The sequence below is a fragment of the Alosa pseudoharengus genome, unplaced genomic scaffold, assembly GCF_046254945.1.
Source record: "Alosa pseudoharengus isolate Yale_2024_CS ecotype anadromous, Long Island Sound unplaced genomic scaffold, YU_APseudo_1.1 YU_APseudo_1.1_scf_13, whole genome shotgun sequence".
Lineage (NCBI taxonomy): Eukaryota > Metazoa > Chordata > Actinopteri > Clupeiformes > Clupeidae > Alosa > Alosa pseudoharengus.
The window spans coordinates 13798175-13819494 of NW_027468598.1; the positions used below are offsets into that span (position 1 = coordinate 13798175).

At 43.9% G+C, this 21320-nt stretch overlaps 1 protein-coding gene across 3 annotated transcripts in view; it reads right to left on the reverse strand.

Moving 5' to 3' along the window:
• Positions 1–1578: 1578 nt before the first annotated feature.
• Positions 1579–21320, reverse strand: part of rasa2 (RAS p21 protein activator 2) — a 53585-nt gene continuing 33843 nt past the window's right edge. For all 3 annotated transcript variants that reach the window (XM_076282224.1, XM_076282225.1, XM_076282226.1), the window contains 13 exons: positions 21112–21226; positions 20884–20958; positions 20497–20620; positions 19081–19187; positions 17739–17825; positions 14598–14675; positions 14382–14455; positions 14071–14177; positions 7523–7605; positions 6443–6651; positions 5793–5896; positions 5377–5557; positions 1579–3636 (listed from right to left, as the gene is read on the reverse strand). In XM_076282224.1, coding sequence (XP_076138339.1) covers positions 3606–3636; positions 5377–5557; positions 5793–5896; positions 6443–6651; positions 7523–7605; positions 14071–14177; positions 14382–14455; positions 14598–14675; positions 17739–17825; positions 19081–19187; positions 20497–20620; positions 20884–20958; positions 21112–21226 — 1375 coding nt within the window. In that variant the 3' untranslated portion in view covers positions 1579–3605. The remainder of the gene's footprint in view (positions 3637–5376; positions 5558–5792; positions 5897–6442; positions 6652–7522; positions 7606–14070; positions 14178–14381; positions 14456–14597; positions 14676–17738; positions 17826–19080; positions 19188–20496; positions 20621–20883; positions 20959–21111; positions 21227–21320) is intronic.

Genomic DNA, 21320 nt, shown 5'->3' on the forward strand with positions numbered 1-21320 from the left:
AGCCACAGCATATTCTGTGTTATAGCTATGAACACATACAATGGCTCGATTAAAAGGTGAGACTTAAAGCTCTCGGTGGGTGCAAACCGTGTATTTCTACACGCCTCTGTTCCTGAAAAATCCCAAGCTAAACAGTGGCTAGTTTTCATCAAAATCACTGTTTTTTTTTAGAAATGGAGATATAACGTCTTATGTGACTTATATGAATATGAAGTGTTGCCTGTTACTTACTTGTGTAAACTTTCCGGGAAGTGATCAGCGAGACCTGGCGAGACTGCCACCTAGTGATAGACCCACGAAAATGGCCTGGTTTTGACCTGACGTGCATGCGTCACTGATTCGACCCAAAGCGGCAACCGAGTTATGATAAAATGTCCAGATAAAATGTCCAGATTGTGCGTTTTCATGAGTTTTCGATCGTCATATATTTCATTTCCAATCATCACAGAGTTCCCAAAATCACATATAAGGTGTGTTAGAGTGTCTAGTTTCGTAATTAAAAAAAAAAGCTAAAAACGTAATATTACGTTTTTGGCACTCAACGCATGGGAAGGAAAAACGTAATATTACGTTTTTGGCACTCAATGAGTTAATGAGGTTGTATCACTGAAAACGATTATTTCTGAAAACTTTGGCTAAAGTTGAGATGTGGGAAAACTCTTTCATTAAGGGAAAACATCGCTGTTGCATTGCCACATGTTCCCTCGTTCGTTTGAAATCTCTGATTGACCACCTGTTCGAGGGATATTTGGGATATAGGAGAAGAAGGATGGTTTGTGTGTTTTCTTCCTACACCTCACGGTAAGCTATTTTGTTGCTCTGATTGGTTAGGTCTATCCAATTGAGTGCGGAGGCATTCCCCCCCCCCCCCTGTATGAAACACGCTCCATAATTACGTGCCAATGGAGCAGTATCAGACTCATATTCTGACTAGAACTGAGACTACGTCAGGCTAAGTTTTTTCTACAACCGGCTGATTTATGTTGTTCTGTTGGAGCATAATGTCGGTTTCAGTGAATATGATCAAAAAAATCTTGCCAACTGCAGCTTTAACTATTAAAATAAGATTGGTGAGGGCTCTTTAACGTAGGCCGTAGTCAATGTGATTTGGAATATGGACAAGCATATAAAGACTAGACCTTGTAGAATGGAATTGGTGAGTCTTCAATAATTTGTTTTCCAAGCATTTATGCCAAGCCGACTGAAACAGTCACACAGTCAAAGCAACATGTCATTACACATTTTCATTTCCAAAGCAATGAAGGCTGCTCATAACAACTTAAAGGTGCTCTAAGCGATGTTTTTTAGGCTAAAACATTTTATGTCACTTACTGCAAACATCACCTAACCAGCCGCTAGCTGTCTGTGTCCTGAATACGCTGTAAAAAACTCTTTGGATAGCCCAGGCTACAAAAACGGCAACAAAAACAACCTGGGCAAACCTAGCCGAAAATTAAATCACCTCACCTTATTCTAATTGCAGTCTAGGTTCTAAAAGTTCTCCCATGGTTCTTCTCTGGCGCCACTAAAGGAGTAAGGGGGTATGACATGAGAGGGAGTACTACTGAAGTCCAGGAGTGAGTGTTAAAATTATTTATTCACTTAAAAAAGGTACCATCAAAGTAACACGTTTTACAAAGTGATCAGCTCACAGTGTGTGTTAAAACATACAGATCTTCTAAAAAGGAAAGAAAAAAAATAAGACATCTAAACAAACAAAAAAAAAACATTAAATACAATGAAGAAGCACACAGAAATAGTTGATGGACCAGACTTTTTTTTCCGCCTCAAGCAACAACATGGGAGAAGCATTATAGACCCTGTGCTATGGTGTGGTACACGACTTATTCCACTTTGATACATATTTCTGCCACTCATCAATAGTAAAACTAGACCAGTCGATGGGTGCGGATGAAATGATCAAAGAGTGTAAAAATAGAACTGTATAAGACAACAGACACATTTTTTCTTTTTTCTTAAAAAGGCAAAGTCACTAGATTTAACTGTGTTTAACTGCCATTTTGAGTTTGATTCCAAAAAAAGGAAGTTGAGTTCAGTTGAGTTTCCATGCAGAAGGTGACAACGGGACCAATCAGAACCCTAAAAATGTGTGACTGGCAGGGTTATGACATCATAGATTCAAAATGACATCAAAAGATTCTAGAGTGGAGCTCCGTTCTAGAATCTTTGCTGTCTACCAGAGCCATGTCACATGCTGTTCTCACACCACACCTTATTATTCATATATTTACCTGGGAGTGTAAAACGAACCTTTGAAGCCATTCTTTAATAAACAACCAACCAAACAAACTAAAAAAAAAAAACATGATTTGAACATGAAGGCCAGATTAATGATTCAGCTCTGTTATGAATGACAGTTCACTGAACAAAAAAACATGTTTATGGAAAAATAAGGACAAAACAAATAAACACAAGAATGGAGCACATCACTGGATATGGATAATCTTTTTTCTTCAGAATGTCGGTATTTAAAATACACTTTAAAATCTTTTTCTCAAGTTGTCAACCCCACGAAATGGTCATCTTTGGCATAAGAAAAATAGCTAATATTTCATTCTTAAAAAAAAAAAAAAAAAAAATCTACAGACGTACAAATGTCAATATACAAGACTTACACAAGCGACTGATGATCATTAAAACTGATCCGTAGAGGGAGCAGGTTGATACCACGTATCTAAATGATTTCATCTGGAACGTTCCAAATGTCTAAAGTGCTTGAGCATAATTCCCTAAGCCAGAGGAGGCTGGAGCAGGGGAATACATCCAACCAGAACTTAAGGCAGACCAACGGCATCCTCATAGAGAGAGAGAGAATAGAAAAGAAAAAGAGAATAGAAAGAGAGAAAGTGAATAGAGCAATAGAGAGACAAAAGAGAAGTACAGAGCAGAAAAGAAAGAGAGTGTTTAGGGACAGAGGAATGGCCGATATGGAGGAATGCTCTCTCTGAGTGCAGTACCCGAGATATCAAGGCCCTGAAGGAGAGGTGACCGGAGAGCTGAGGTCTCGATGATTGCTCAGAAGGTGAGATTTTTCCAAAAGACAAACTGAAGAAAAAAATAAAAAAACAGTTGAGATTTAGCAGCCTTCATCACACAGATTGACTGACCGAGTGATGTCTGTCACTTTTCTTTTCTCTCCCGCATGTTCACAGCACATAGAATGTGTCCAAAACCAACAGGCTCTGCTCTCCACCGCAGGAGAGCATTCTCTGATAAGAGAGTTGGCCATTGATAGCTGGATCGAGGCACTAGTGGGAAACATTTTAGCTTGTTCAATTGTCTAAAATGGGAAAGAAAATTAATATAAAAAATCAACCAAACCCAAGCCCTTGATTGGTGATAGGATGATGACAGGTCAGCTGATCAACACAGCCTCAATTGATTGGCCATGGCCACTTGGCATTGTGGAGTGGGTGGGTGGTGGTGGTGGGGGGGCAAGTGAGGCAAGAGTGGTGAGGTGCTGTGGTCCTCACTCTCGTCCCTTGCTGCGACTCCACCTCGTCTGTGTGTGGACGAGCAGCCTCCCCTGCTGGTGTGGAGGTCTCAGTGCAGACCATGTTCTCTTTCACTGTCCACAGACACCGTTAGGACGTCTTCCCCACTATAGGGTTCTCCCTGGAATGTCAACAAACACAAAACACGTCACAAGGTGTCCCCGTTCCACTCTGTTAGAATTACATTTCTACACATACCGTTACAGTTTTTTCCAATTGCTAGCACACTAACATGACACGCATAGCACAGTTATTTAAACTGACACACAGAGAGCAAAACCTCTTCTCAAGTATCCAAAAGTCTAAACACATTTTCTGCTTTACACACATTTTTCAATTCAAAATGGCACTTTTTAAATGCACTGAACCCGGTTCTCTGCATAAGACACAACAATCTGACATAAAGTCACGTTTGCCATTTTAAAACCCTGCCATTCAAAATGACACTACATGAGCTAATGTATGTGCATATGTTGCACTGACTTGTTTGGTGAAAATAAAAAAAAAATGTTTCAACAGCATGTGTGTATCTGCAAATAGTTCTGTGCATGTGAACAATCTGAAGAATTTTGTACAATTTTAACTATTTTAGTATTATGGCAAAGCATACTAAAGATGAGAGTAGGGATGTAACGGTATGAAAATTTAACCTCACGGTTATAGTGACCAAAATTATCACGGTTTTCGGTATTATCACGGTATTTCTAAAAGTGTGTTCAATATGTTCAGAAAGCACTGATAGGCCTACACAAGCTGAAATAGTTTCAAAAAGTGTCCCGTTCACTTTTTTCTTCATGTTTAATTTGCTATGTGCTTATAGCGTAACTTATCCTACCATAACTTGGAGTTTGCTATTTCTGTTATTTGGATGCAATGAGTGAGACGTTCAAAATAAAACTTTAGGCTACTGTATTCTCCTGATAACGTGAGTGGAAAGAATTTAATGTGGACGCGAACATAAAAAGACGCAGAGTGGCTACATGGTACAGTGCACATTGTGCGGTGGAAAAGTTCCGCCTTTTAAAATCAGGTGTAGCCTACTGTATGTCAAAAGCAGGCTCGGATGAAGCTGGGAAGGATTAAACACACGATTTCCACACCGCGGTAATCAACTGTGATAATCATGATATTTGAAATGAAAACGGTAATTGTTATCGTCAACATTTTTATCGCGGTTTACCATTATAATCGTTACATCCCTAGATGAGAGTGCTTTTCATTATGCCCAACAGTGTGTAGTTGGTTAGACAAAAATCAGGTAATATGAATGAAGTGTGTGTCATTTTGTGCAAAAGTTTTAATAATGCTATATGTAGTTTTGGTTGCAGTGCTTCATTTTGCAGGATATATGAGGTATTTTGCAATTTGGATGTGTGGTTTTGCGAATTGGGTTAAGTATTTTGAAAAAGCCACAACAGTTTGCAAAATTGTGGACTAAAACAATGGAAAAAAACTGTAAGTACTGTGGGTTGGTCAATAACATGGAGACATAAATAACAATTTGTTTGCTAAATCCCTTACTTACACACACACACACACACACACACACATGTATATATAGACTTGTGTGTGTATAGTCCTACTTGGCACAGTAACCTGGGTGTTAGTTTAACAGCAGCAGGGAATCTCCCAACCACCAGTCATTGGGAAATAGTGCTGACTTTGCAGTTCAGTGTTAGCTGTCTGGACAGTGCCCAGGAAGTATCATTATTATATTTATTATTATAATTATAATATTATAATATGTATTGTATACTCTCACATAAACACTAGAGCAGAATGGTGTGTGTGTGTGTGTGTGTGTGTGTGCATGCGTGTGCACGTGTGTGTGTATGTGTGTGTGTGTGTGTGTATATCTTACATGGAGCCGGGCTCGTCGGCGAGGGCCCCGTGTGTGTCGTGGTGGGCCTGCAGCTCCTCCAGCACGGTGCGGATGTGCTGGATGGTGCCGAACGTCTCCTTGGGGTCCTGTATGGTGAAGAGCGAGTACTCCTCCTGCTCCTTCTGCTGGCCCAGGTACACAGAGAGACTGGCACAGGCGTCTGGAGGAGAGGAGGAAACGCACGCGCACACACACACACACACGCACACAGACACACACACACACACGCGCACACACACACACACACGCACACAGTATTATAATTTGTATAAGGCCTCTTCAAACTGTGATGAGAGGAGGTGAGAGACAGAGAAAGTGATAGAGAAAGAGAGCTAGATAGAGAGAGAGAGAGAAAGAGAAGCATATGAGGGAGAGATAATAAAAGTGCCCCTTGCCTTCCATCTTCTGCAGCTTGGTCAGGTTGGCGGTGAGCATGGAGAAGATTCGCTCTGTCTCACGGTCACAGTCAATGTCCAGCTGGATGTTGACCGGCATGCTCCTGGCACACGACAGACAGAGATACCCTGGTTAGCAGACGATGCTTCCGCTGCCGACACACGGACCAGTTGGACTGGGCAGCATCAGAACTCACGCCAGCCAACGGGCTCATGTTTCAAATTATCTTTTTGATCTCTAACACTGTTGGTATACTGCTGACATGAGAAGGTCCTGTCACAATACATCCCACTGGTGCCAACATCTGCTCCTTACACAACTACTGCACTTAGTGTAGACTTGGCATATGTGTATTTTATGTGATTATGTGTGATTTTGTGTGCCTATACAGTGTGTGTGTGTGTGTGTGTGTGTGTGTGTGTGTGTGTATGTATGTATGTGTGTGTGTGTGTGTGTGTGTGTGTGTGTGTGTGTGTGAGCTGCCAGTGCATGTCCCTCCCTCTTTGTGTGTGTGTGTGTTTGCGTGCATGAGCGTTTGTGTATATGTGAGCTGCGTGTCTATACCTCTGTGTTTGTGTGTGTGTTTGCGTGTGTGTGTGTGTGTGTGTGTGTGTGTGTGTGTGTGTGTATGTGTGTGCGCCAAACTCACATGGTGCAGGGCTTGCAGCCAGGCTGGGTCTCACTGGTGGCGCGGCAGCAGAGCCAGGTGCCGGTGACGTAGGCCGACGGGTGGTAGGTGCTCAGGCGCTCCGGGTTGCAGCGGCTCACCTGGCTCAGCATCTCGATCCACTCGCTCGCCTCCACGCAGTTCCCAGCCTGCACGTATAGAGGCTTCTCCGAGTGGATCACCTGGAACATCTGAGACACAGAGCACACACACACACACACACACAGATTCACACACATTTTAAAACATGGAACAGATTATGCCACTCTCATCTATATGTAACATTTAGGTCTGGGTATACACCTGCGGATACAGTCATGCCATTTATATAGTATCGTATAGTCATATGGTTGTGCGCACAAAGTATAGGCTAATCCTTTTTGCCGTCGCAGATATGTCTTACAGAAGCACATGCTGTCCCAAACAGAATCTTTTGCATTGTCTCTGCCCTTTTCACAACCGGCTTAAAATAGCAATTCAAAATGAAATTCAGTGAAGCATGAGACTTCTCGTTTTTTACGAGGTGGTCTCCCGTAGTTTTAATCCCAGGAAGCAAACACTCAAATGAAAATATGCATCTGCGTTCTGATCCCGTTGCATGACAGTATTTCCTAAAACAACATTTTACGTAAACAGATCCTGTTTTCTTTGAACGTGTGAGCCAGGGCTTGAAAACTTGGGTGCACATGTGCAGTCAATACAGAAGATTCCGTGCGGTCAGCAAGATTTTGGTGCAGAAAGGACAGGCCATAGAGCTGGCGCTGGCATCGTGGGCAGACTGGGTCCGCAGAGCTATATTGAAGGCTTTGGGTTGTCCCTCCTCCATCAAGTCCATAAGTGAGTCATTGATAGCGAAACATTGACAACACTGTTGTCATCATATTCATATTGATATTCATGTTGCAACCATCTGAGCTAGACCCCTCCTGCGCCAGCATCCTGTCTTCCATCTGTGCTTGACTAGCTTGTTTTTCCATTGTTTTTCATTTCAATGTTCTTCCCAATGTGTGTGTGCGTGTGTGTGTGTGTGTGTGTGTGTGCGCGCGTGTTTGTATGTCTTACGTTTTTGCGGTTGAAGGCACTCTCGTCCACCTTCTCCACTCCCAGGATGCTCTTGACCGAAATCACAAACAAGGCCTCCTTCCCTGTAACACACAAAACCCAGCTTGAGTGTGTGTGAGTGTGTGTGTGTGTGTTTGTGAGTGTGTGTGTGTGTGTGCATGTTATGGTGTGCAAGTGGGAGTGTGTGAATGTTTGCTTATGGCCTGGCTTGTGTGAGAATGGAATTCCCCATTGCGTCCATTTACCCTAGATGGCCTTTTTAATAGTGAAGTGCTTGCACCAGACAGTGACCCTTGACCCCTATCCCCTACGACCCCCCCGTCTAACAGCCTGTTCTGTAGAGACTGAGTGTCGCTCTCCAACTCAAACAACTGCGTGTTTACTGAGTGCTTTCTCTGTACATGATGCCTCTCTCAGACAAATAGCTCAGCTTTTCACAGCAGCAGGGCCAAAACACACACACAAACACACACACACACACAGTTCAAACCAAGGCTCACACACTCGCATGTATAGATGTGTATTTGCTCCAACATACACACATACACAAGCACACACACACACACACACACACACACACACACACACACACACACACACACACACACACACACACACACACACACACACACACCTTTGCTTTGCTCCAACATACACAAGCACACAAGCACACACACACGTGCACACATCTTTGCTGTTCTCACAAGCCAGGCCAAAACACAATTAAAACACAGATGCGTGCGGACACTTGGGGGACTAAGGGTTACGTCCCTCCCTATCCACACCACCACCCAAACAAACACACACACACACACACACACACAAACACAGGCATGTACAAACACACACATACTATAATAAAATATTGATTTGGTCATCTCTGTCCTTGTAAAACTTCACTGTTCTCACGCACTTAAGTTTGTCAGTTCATCCTCACCACTATGCCTTCCTCTCATTCTCATTCTCTCACTCTCTTTCTCTCTCTCTCTCTTTCTCTCTCTCAGCTGTTGGAGGGAGTGTTGCAAAGGTTGGGGTTCACTTTTTCAAAACAACTGTTCATCTTTGGGGTCAAACACACAAAAAACAAAAAGGAACTGTGCACCTTCATGAATTAACTAACCATATGGAAGGGTAATCGGCTGGTAATAAAACTAACCATATGGAAGGGTAATCGGATGGAGGGGGAGGGGCAGATTGTTAACATGTTTAAAGCTTTGGTGGAGTCAAGGGTTAGGGTTGAGTATGCTTTCTTTAAAGTTTCAGACAATATGACTCTTTTCTCACAGAAGGGTCTGATCTCCATTGCTGATGGGATCCTGGCATTTATGTGGTGATGTGGGTTCAATAAAAGGGGTTTTAAAAGTCAAGTCTCTCTTTCTCTCTCTCTCTATCCATCAGTTCCTACTCTTCTCATCCATATATTCATCTCTCTCTCCCCACCTCTCTCTATCCATCATTCTCTCAGTCCCTCTCTCTCAGGGCAACATAGCCTTTCTTTTAGCAGAGAAAAACTGTAACTGGTAACAATATCCAACACAATCACTCACTCACACACACTTAAGCATGGGACCTCTCCTGGTAAACGGTGTGTTTCTCATGTCTTCACGTTGTCACGGTGGCGAGCTGTCGAGCGATGGCTCTGAGTCAGTTGGTGTATGTCACCCCACAGGAGACCGGGCGGGGTGGACAGACAGACAGGACATTCCCTCACTCTCACTAATCATGGACTTCCTTTAAGATCATCCCCAGCACAGAAACGTCACAGGCACACAACACTCAACACCTGTAAGCTATGAACACCCTAGAGGGGGGCGGAGAGGAGCAGAACACACCCCTGCTTACAGGATCAACTGTTCCAGACCAGCTGAAACAAAAGGCAGTGATGCTCTGGTTTCTGCTATTTAATAGAACTATGGGTGAGGTGGGATAGACTACATAGGTCATATTAGTAGTGTGTGTGTGTGTGTGTGTGGGATAAAGTCAATGTTTATGTTTTCGGTGTCTATAAATGTGTTCAATGTCAAAGTGGGAAAGACATACATTATAGAAATCAACACTTTAAAAAAAAGAAAAAACTTAATTAAGATGAATAAATATATATATTGCCTTCAAAACTAGCCTTAATGAATATGGAAAATGGTGAATCTGCGCATTGGTAACACTCAACTGGTCGTGGCCCTTTTCTCTCTGCGCTGCTTCTCCTCAAAGCACCTCATTTAGGTTGGGTCTGGCCGAGATCGCAGACCACACGCAGGCTCGTCAGGGGAGAGAGAGACTCAGCACAGCGGGAGTGGCACGAGGGTTATACAACGTCTGGGCTCCCACATGCACACACACGCTCACACACGCATACGCATACGCGCACACACACACACGCACATGATCCAAAAACAATTAGTAAAACCATGCTTCCATTGAAACACCTGCTTTGTAAGTGGATGCACATTAGTGCTTATGTGTGTGTACACACCTGTGCTTATGTTTGTGTGTGTACACACCTGTGTTTGTTTGTGTGGTGAGTGGTCTAAGTGGTGTAATGTGAGGGATGTAAACCCCCCAATCCGCGCATGTACGTGTAAGTGTGTGTGTGTACAATTAAATGACCGCATGTGTGTTTTGGCCTGGCTTGTGAGAACAGCAAAGATATGTGTGTGTGTGTGTTTGCGTGTGTGTTTGTGTGGGTGTGTTTTACAACATTGTAGAAATGCAGCACTGCCCAGGATTCCTCCCTCTCTCCCTGACTGTGCTGCTATTAACAGCAGTAGAGCTGGCGGCCCAGTCAAACCCCCATGCTCTGGGAGGGGAGGAGGGGAGAAGAAAAACACCATGATGAGGGCCAGACCTTGACCGCTAACAGAGGGAGCTGAGGTGACTGCGGACTGCAGACTGAGCGAGATGTCCCGAGCCGAGCTGACGGCCTGACATGGTCGGAAGCCATTAAGTCCAGGAGACTGTGGACAGTCAGAGACAGCTCGTTCCGCGTGGTGATAACACCCGTGACATCTTTTTTCACCTTTCCTGGACCCCCACCGCCTCCCCCCAAACCATACTCTCTCGTTGGGTTTCGAATGTCAGCGTTTGGTTTATGTTCCCTGACTGTTGGTGGACGTTATCTCCAGGGCCTGTCGACTAGCCTTGTCCAGCCTCGGTCCATCTAGAGGATGGGTCTGCCCTTGGTCACCACACAGAGAGAACCTAGCAGAGCTCCAGCAACTCCAGATCAGGACACATCAAGCAACATAAATATGAGTGTGAAGAGCAGCAGCACCCTAGCATACTCTACTACTACTACTTCTACTGCTAGCATACTACTATTACTACTACCACCACTAGCATACTACAACTGCTACTAGTACTACTAGCATACTACTACATACTACTACTTCTGCAACTACTGTTCTTAGCATGCCACTACAAAGAAGGACTGGGTGTGTTTTTTCTTTTACTGTCATGCATCACCCAGGAGGGTGCTACATATATGGGGTGGTTGAAGTGGGATTCCTTTTTCATTGCAGTGCTATGTAAACGTATGTCTTCTTGTTGTTGACCATTGCAGTGGGCCTCAGATGCGGGCTGGCTGCTGACCTGTCCTCGGCAGGCTCGAGTGAGATTAACAATCTTCAAAGTCTTTCAGTCTCCAGTTGAAGTCTTTCAACTCCGGCCGTTTGGGCTTCAGCCTCCCTTCGTATTTCTTTGTGGTGGAATTGGGACCCACGTGCTTTTATGAATATACTGATTTCATTTGCACAGCTATTTATTTTTTATTTGAGATGGCTTTGCTTTTTGAGTTGGCCTACACGCCATGCTGAACTTGCATGCATAATCAAAGGCAAATAAAGAGGGGAAAACACTCACTCAGGTATTGCAGCCCATTGGAAACATGGTTATTGATGGCATTGTTTGATGTGTGTGTGTGCGTTAAAAAAACTGTTATCGTTTTATAGCTGAACCCAACATACTCAACATAAAGCTGCGTAATACCCAGCTGCCTGACTGGGAACCCTGCTGTTGATAGCCCGGCTATTTCTTTATTCAAACCTTCAGTTCAGGCCTTTCCCTGGAAATAAAAACAACAACCAATATCAACACTCACCCTATCTGGCCTCGACAGACCCGCTCCACGCATACCCCCTCCTCGCGTTTAAACAGCAGCCTAACCCAAAACAGACCCTCGGAGGACAGCCATGAGTGAGTAATCCCTTTCAACTCTAACCTGAGCCCCATCCATCTCCCCGACAAGACGACCGCGTCGACAGCGGTGAGAGAGATGAGCCCCTAAACACGGAGAGAAGAAAGGCTACACCGTGGTCAGGGTGATTCGGGGGATATGATAAGAGAGGCTAGTCACCGGGAACATGGCACTGACCACAACAACGAGCAGGTGTGGCGGGATGAGTAAAGGGGAAGGATTCCGACCATGAAGGAAAACTTGGACGAAAACCTGAAGGCTGATTACTCTATCCTGAATTCCCCCCCTTCACTCTTTCTCTTTGTGTCTCGTTCTCTTTTTCTCTTTCTCTCTTTGTGTCTATCTCTCCATCTCTGGTCAGGATTGGGTTTGGCCCAATACCCCATTATGATGTTTGGGGCTGAGGGCAATCTGGTGTGCAGCTCTCTGGGAAAGCACTGCAGCTCAACCCAGCCCCAGTCTCTCATTAAAACACACACAGGCACTTAACAGAGACGCTCACCCACAGAGACTGTAAAAACACACAGACACACACACACACACACACACGCACATGGCAGAAGCAGAATGCATACACAAAAACACGCAACAGAAGCGTGAACACACACTCACTAACAAACACACACACATTTATTCTGTACACTCTCTGTAAATACAGCACAGATACAGATACACACACATTGTGTAAGCAGAACATTCATCACTTAAGATAATGGTGTGTGCTGTCTCTCTCTCTCTCTCTCTCTCTCCTCCTCTCTCTCACACACACACACCCTCCCTCTCTCACACAGATACACACCCATTGTGCAAGCAGAGCTTTCACCACTTGAACACATTTAACACACACACACACACACGGAGTACTGCTGTTAACACTATAACACAATCCAGTAGAAGTGAAAACAAAGATGTGCTTCGATAGAAGACCGAATGCGACTGGCTGAGAGAAGAATCACAGTAATCCCTGTGAACTCGGCACAACGCCGTTCAAACTGATTTTTCCTGGAATCACAGCTGCATTTTAAAGTCACCCTAGTGTTGTGTCCACCATACAAGGGGTCAAATAACCAGAGGCTAGTCCATAATATTTTCATGAATGAAAGTCATATTAATAACCAAATAAATACACCAACAAAAAAATGGTTGGAGGGAGTGATGGAGAGAGAGCGAGAGAAGGCCGTTGGAGAGAAAGATATAGAGAGGTAGATAGCGAGAGAGAGAGAGAGAGCATAAACACTGGCAAGGAGAGGAGAGCACATGTTGTAAACATTAAAGAAGGAAAGAAGAGAGAGAATGAGAGCGTGGTCATGTAAAAAAAGAGCTCAGAGGTAATGGAGCCCCTGAGCGCCTAGGAGCCAGCATACCATGGCTGGAGGGAAGCCACAAGGTTAACGGACAATAATGAGCCATAATGAGGCCGTAGCAGTGGCCATTTTGGCTCAAAGTCCCATTACAATGTATATGAAAATCGTCTTGTGTGAAAGTGTGTGTTATATGTTTTTGTGTGTGTGTTTCTGCTGGAGGTGGGAGCAGTGATAGGTCAGTCATCTCATCTTACTGGCCACAGTGGCAGGTATTGACTTACAGGCGACGTGGCCAGGAGGCAGTTAGCAGTGTGTGTGTGTGTGTGTGTGTGTTTGTGTGTGTTTGTGTGTGTGCACTTCAATCAGGTCCGCCAGTTTAGCCTGCAGTGCCTGTCTTCTCTCCCGGGCCAGCAGGCCTGAATGGCGGCCCAGAACCACAGCTGGGCTTAACGCCTCGGCAGTGAGCGCAGTCCATGCGAGCTGGGGTTGCGCTAATAATCGTAAATAACGAGCTCGCCCCTTTGGTTTCCGCGAGTATCATTTCAGAACACGTTCTCCCGTGGGCTGGCCTGTCCTCTCGCTTCTCGCTTTTCACCTATTGCTCTCTTTTCAGTTTTTATTTCTCTTCCATCTGCTCCCATCAGAGTTCCGGTCATCTCTATCGACCACACTGAGAAACACATGGCTGAATGACTACAGTGCCATCAGGCAAGACTTTCTCAGCAGTATTAGGTGATGGAGCTGTTTACTTAAGCTTGCTCTCCTGCGCTCTCTCCCTCTCTCTCTCTCTCTCTCTCTCTCTCTTTCTCTCTCTGCTGCCAACCCCAAACCTAACCCTAGCCTCCAATCCTAACCTAACCACAACACTGATGTGTTCTGTCCATCATGTTTCCTTGTGCTAGCAGCATGCAGTAGTAGCCGTGACGAGTGTTGTAAATTCCCATCTGAGCCCAGGAGGAAGAAGGCCAGTGTCGTATGCAGTGTCATGATGATGGAACGCCAGAGAGCAATTTGATTGGCTGTCTGGGGGTGAGGTGGGCGGGGGGTTGCTTTACCTCGATGCTTGTGATAGGACAGCTCCCGGTTGGTCACGCGGAGCCAGCGCTTCTTGAAGTTCTTCTTTCCCAGCCGCTTCCTTCCCTGTGCTCGCTTGTGCACTTCCCTAAACACACACACACACACACACACACACACACACACACACACACACACACACACACACACACAGAGAGAAACATTAGTGCATGCAATCACAAACAAAGACAGTTGTACAGTTATTCCTAAAGCTATCTATAACCTGTTTCTAACATAATGATTGATGTTAATAATGTGCATTGACTTCTTAGCTCTCCTCTGGGCCACTTACCCCTCCTTAAGGACCAGCGAATCCTCCAGCCCACTGGACTCCTTGCTCACATTGGAGGAGATGTCATCTAAGAACTGCAGACAGAGGGGAAGACATTAGGTCAAGATCAAAGTTATTTTTTATTTCTATCACATCCTGATGTGCAAGGCAAAGTGCTTTACAGTGTGCAATGCAAATAAATAATGGTAAAAAAATACATAGAAAGCAGTGTTCTACCTTTTTCACTTTCTCTATACACTGATCTTCTTGGAATGATTTAAAGAAGTCATACATGTAGGTCTCCTTGAAGCTCGACTATGGAGAGAGAGAGAGAGAGAGAGAGAGAGAGAGAGAGAAACAGAGAGAAAGAGAGAGAGATAGGGAGAGAGGGAGAGAGCATGTGAGTAAGTAAGTGAGTAAGCCAGGCCGACGGGCCCACAGAGAACACCCTGTGTGAGCAGACGTGGAGGGCGTCCAAGCCTTTGACTTCGCCATCTCTCCCAATCTCCTAGAACAGCCGGCCTCTTTGCAACATGAGACATGTCTGCCATGATAGATGACTGCTCAGACTGCCAACACCAAACAATGAGAGGTGTTATTTATGTTTGTTTCCATGCATGCATGTTTCCATGCATGCATGTGTGTGTGTGTGTGTGTGTGTGATCTTTTTTTGGACCATTTGCTGCACCTGTGTGTGCACATACATGAACAAAATTATTCATACCCCTGGCAAATATTGATTTAATGTTGATTTTCTCTTTATCAATGTGTTTGTTGTGACTGAAAATGACACTGCCACATGCCAAAAGGTTGCTAGACAATGTGGTAGAAACATGGAATCAGAAAAAGAAGTGTTTTCATATTTTTAACATTTTTATGAAAATATATTCATACCCTTTTTAAATAATCAATTGTATTTGCCATCACAGCTCTCAAAATGGTTATTATAATACCTACCATGTATCCACAATGATTCTAGACCGCATCTTTTTAGCAGCAATCCAGGTTTTGAGGCAGGAATGATTCTTTGCCATCACTCTGGCCTTGTGCTCACTTTTTTGACAAATTGAGGTCTGGACTCTGGCTGGGCCTCTCTAAAATGTTGATATTTTTCTCTGTTAGCCATTTATTATCTTGTTTGGCTGTATGTTTTGGATCATTGTGTGGTTTAATGGTTCAATGCCGCCTATTGGGGCAGGTCTCTCAGCACACTACCTGATCTTTTCCTTTCTATTAAACTATACAATGATCCAAAACATACAGCCAAACAAGACAAGACATGATTAACTGAAAACAATGTCAACATTTTAGAGTGACCCAGCCAGAGTCCAGACCTCAATCCGTCAAAAAAGTGAGTACAATGCCAGTGTGATGGCAAAGAATCGTTCCTGCCTCAAAACCTGGATTGCTGCTAAAAAGATGCGGTCTAGAATCATTGTGGAGACATGGAGAGGCTTGGTAGGTATTACAAGAACCATTTTGAGTGCTGTGAATGCAAATAAAGATGTTTCCACTGATTATTTTTCAGTCAGAACAAACATATTGGTCAAGAGAAAATCAACATTACATCAATATTTGCCAGGGGTATGAATAATTTTGTTCTTAACTGTATGTGAACCAAACATATGTGACAAGGGCATGCATACTGATCTGTGGTGGCTAACTATAACAGTGTGGCAAATAGTGTGACTAAGTCAAATCCTCTTTTTCTAAACATATGCATTTATGTTTATGTGGATCTGTATGTGTGTGTGCATGCACATCCATGCTTGTATTTGTATGTACTTGGCTGGCTTCTCTGTCTGTCATGGATAGTGCATTTGATCCTGATGTGCACATTATACTTTTGCTGCTGTGGTTTTAAACTAAATTGGCATATCTTGTCACAATGTATATCCTACTTATCAAGAATTGAAATGGCTGTGTGAGGGGGTGTATATGTATGTGTGTGAGTGTGCATTGGTGTGTACTGTATGTGTGTGTGTGTGTGTATGTGTGTGTGTGTAACTTTAAAATGCAGCTGTGATTCCAGGAAAAATCAGTTTGAACGGCGTTGTGCCGAGTTCACAGGGATTACTGTGATTCTTCTCTCAGCCAGTCGCATTCGGTCTTCTATCGAAGCACATTGTTTTCACTTCTACTGGATTGTGTTATAGCGTTAACAGCAGTAGTCCGTGTGTGTGTGTGTGTGCACGGATGTATACTATATGTCAATGTGTGTGTGTGTGTGTGTGTGTGTGTGTGTGTGTGTGTATACTGTATGTCAATGCGTGTGCATAGGTGTATATAATATGTCAATGTGTGTGTGTGTTGTGTGTGTGTGTGCATGGGTGTATACCAGTGGTCCCCAAATTATGGCCCACGGGCCGAATACGGCCCGCCACCTCATTTTGGGTGGCCCCCCAAAACATGTCCGTGGTATATAGCATCTGGCCCGCACGGGAGTACGACATCGTCAAACTATGACCTCCGTAATTTCCCCCATTCATTATCTATGGCGAGTACACATGTAATACTCTTTTTGTCCACTGGTGGTTGTTTTGGCGCTGTTTCGCGTTTGCCATCGAAAACGGAATGAAATGTAGGCTTACCTGCAAACAATGTAAGAGGCCTATGCTGACTGCATCAGTGCTCAAAGTATTCTAAAAGTTTATCAATTAATTGTTAATAACTAACTAACTTCTATTCAAGTCATATTTCTGGGACTTTCTGGGATAATTATTTCTATTCTTTATTCACTCGTTCAAATGTTCATAGAGTTCACAAAGTTCTCATCAGGTGATTTCTGATGTTATTGCCAGCACTTCATAAAACTCTCATAGAACTTCAAATTATTTGTTGGATATTGCTTGTTCACAATTTGAGCTGTGTATGCAAAGACACAGAGTTCAGAGTTCACACATTTTGAATAAAATACTTTTGGGACTCCCTGCTAATCCTTTTGGGAATGCTAAAGTCTTTATTAGTATTATTTCATTTGAGCTAAATTTTATACTGATATGGCATGATGGCAACATAAACACAGCTAACAATGGTATTAAATTGCAGTAGCGTATCATTAAATGTAATGGAATATTCAACTAAGGTAGACTGCTGTTGTTCACAGCACTAAGCTATTTATGATTACTGATATACTCCGAGTCTCTGGCCCTTTCTTAGTGCCAGGCATAGTGAGCTGGCCCTCGGAAGAAAAAGTTTGGGGACCACTGGTGTATATTGTATGTCAATGTGTGTGTGTGTGTGTGTGTGTGTGTGTGTTTGTGCATGTGTGTCTGCGTGTGTGTGTGTGTGTGTGTGTGTGTGTGCATGGGTGTATACTGTGTGTGTGTGTGTGTGTATATAACTGTGTGTGTGTGTGAGTGTGGCATGTCCACTCACCAGCTTGGTTTTTGACAGGCTGCCCCAGCTGCCCAGTGTCTGTATGGTCTTGGAGATGAGGGTCAGTGTGCGGGAGATCTCAGGGTCCTGAGGGAGGACAACACAATGAATTACACACACACACACACACACACACACACACACACACACACACACACACACACACACACACACACACACAGTACACTTGTGGCAAAACATACCTATACATTAACGCAGGCATGCAAGCACACACACAAGCACACACACACACACACACACACACACACACAGCTACAGTAGTGTGTGTAGTGTACAGTTTCTGCTGTGTGTGTACAGCTACAGCACAGCAGAAGCCTCTCTCCTGTTACAGCGGGGGTGTTTAAGAGGGCATCCTTCCATCCTTCGACCCCCTCCTCCCCGCCACACACGCACACACACACACACACACACACACACACACACACACACACACACGGATTCTGCTCATTCCTCCTGTGTAAGAGCTCCCCTGCCACCATCTTGGGTTCCCACTCCTGAGGGATGCTCCTGGCGCTAGTTAACTCGTCTGTTCCACTCCACTCACTCACTACTGCGGTGAACTCGCCTGTTTTTCATTCACATGTTCACTGCCACATGAAAATGAGTTCCACTTGGGATTCCACTTCAGATTGCACGGTCACGAGCCCATTGCAGGAACAGCTGACTGATTGCCAACTATTTTAGTAATCTTAATCGGTCAGTGTCATGTTTTGAGTAAAGTACCTCAAAATTCTCTGATTTTCACTCATCGTTATTGTTTCACCACTTTCTTGGCACTACTCAATAATAACTTCCAAAAACCTGGAACTACTTCATGGTTATGCAAATATGTGCAAGTTACTGTAACTGATACTCTAAAGAGCACATCAAAATAGGAAATTCAGTGGTATAATTCATGTTATGATCTGTCAGTCATCAGTTAAAGGAGAATTCCAGCGATTTCCCACATAGATCTCTGTCTCTAGAGGTCACCGAGTACTGTCGGTAAGAAACCACCCCTAAACCAATGGGTTCTACGTAGCTCGATTTGCTGCAGCCAACAGCTAGAGCTGCCAGGCAGCTACACTCTGGGGGCATGAACATGGGGGCTCATGAAATCACTGGAACTCTCCTTTCAAATAGCCAATTTCCCTGTTGTGGGATTAAATAAAGTCTTATCTTATCTTACCGCTATTTCTCTCATAACAGTAATACTATGCATAGAGTCACATATACAGTGTGAGCGTGCACTGCAGAATTGTTTACAGTCATAGCACACACACATCGCATAACACCACTACGGCCAGTGGGTGAGTGTGGGGCGGGACGAGTGTGGACTCACAGGGTGATGAGGCCGCAGCTGAAACGTGTGTGGAGTGAGGACAGCCACAGCAAAGAACCGCAGGAACACAAAGCTACTGACCGCCGAGTACTGGACATGAGGGTCCGCTGAGAGAGAAGAGGGGGGGGTAGAGAGAGATGAGGGGTGAGCGAGAGAGGGAGAGAGAGAGAGAGTCAGTTGAACACAGTTATAAACAATAATGTCTGAAGGAGCAGGAGATGCAGGGACTTATCTCGTCATCAACCATAAGACTGGCTCCATCTAGTGGTGAACCTACCCACATTACACATTTCCCATGTTTCAGTGCTGATCAAAACCATGTTTACATGGATGCTCATGTTAATGTTGTGTGTGTGTGTGTGTGTATAAGTTGAAGCAGAATATGTAGCATCCAAGTACATAAGTACATGTTTGTGTATGCCAGAGTAGCTGTTGTTTGTGTGTGTGTGTGTGTGTGTTACTGTATATCCAGGGACTGAAAACAGAATGATTTTCATTTCAGTTCGTTTTGAGCAAAAAGATTATTTTTTTGTTCCCTTTCCAGTGTTCCAAGGCCACTCCTCTAAATGGTAACCAGTTAGAACATTATAGAAGAACGGTTAATAACATTCCTTTAAAAATTATATTGCCTTTACAAATTGTTTTATGGCTGGTGGCACAAAACTGTTTTCTGCCCAACAGCCTTAAAGCTTAAATCAATGCACATCAGATATCAAGGCTAACTGTTAAAAACACTGTGCCTGAATTCAGGTGTGGGGTCAGATTTGAAAGCAGGTAATTGGTTTATATAATATTAGATCTTCAAAAATGTCTGATAGCCTAACTTCAGGCACAGAAAATGTCCTTGCTTTAAGCCCTGTAAAAGCCTAACCTATGTGTGGTGCTACCAACTACATGATACTAGGCCTAGATATTTTCCTAGTGTCTCTGGTAGCCTATGTTATTTCACACAATGTTTCAGGAATTTAGGCTACATACTTGGAAACGTCAGTTAGATAGTGTTAGATATAAAAATCATTTTTATCAACTAGTAGGCCTAGCCTATTATACATGGAGACACTAATTCATCAAATCTGACTGAAGCCTATGGACTTTTGAACAATATTCAAAGAAAAGTTCATTGGAGTGATAAATATCGTTATGAAACAGTTATCTAAAACCGGTTATCTTGAAAATAGCATTTTCTCTCCGGTGAAAATGGTTTTGTTCCCATTTTCGGCTACGTTCATCCAAATGTTTTGTTCTTTTACGGTTTTGATTTTCGTTCTTTGAACCGTTTCTAATTCCTGGTTATATCTAGGTGTGTGTGGAGAATTTCCCAAGTACTATTAGATATAGCAAATACCCTTATGTCTACATGTCTGAGTGTGTGTGTGTGTGTGTGTGTGTGTGTGTGTACACACTCATGCTACTCACCAGGGAAGCGTTTGGATGCCATCTGCCGGAGGGACCTAAAGACGTCACACATTAACGGCGGGCAGCTGGCACTAGACTGGGTGATGGAGGAGAAGACCTTCTGGACATAACCCTGGAGATTCTCCTACACACACACACACACACACACACACAAACTATATTTACGACTGCCATGCAAGGCAACAACCTGCAGTTTTGGGGTTTGGGGTTCGGCCACTGCAATCTCATGTAAACATATGCACAACACATCACAAACTTGGCCATCTAGGTTAGTCGCAGATGAACTAGACTGCAATGGTCTAACATGTGGAGAAGATTAGCTTCCATCAAATGCCCCACTGTTACTCTAAGCCACTGGGTGCGCTCCATCTGAAGGAGTAACTCTACCTTGTTAGCCTCCACATTGTCGCCCTCTTTTAACTTGATGGGATCAATCTCACACGACTTATTGGAGTCACAAATCTGAAGAGGACACACATAAAGATGAAGAAAATGAAGATAATATTTGAGATAAATAGGACTGTTTTTATATAGCAGTCCTGTACAGAGCACACATGGCTATGAAAAGGCTATAGTGCCTCAGACAGAGCGCCACAGGAGTTCATGGACAGGTACCTCATCCAGTACTGACTTCAGAGTGACCATCAGGTAGCTTCGGCCCACAATCTTCATCATGTCGTCAATACAGCGGGTGGCCAGAGTGTTTCCCCGGAAAATGGTGTTGGCTTCCCTGGGAGAGAGGGGTAGAGAAGACAAGAGGGAGAGGGAGAGAGAGGGAGAGAGAGGGATAGAGAGAGAGAGAGAGAGAGAGAGGGAGTTAGAGA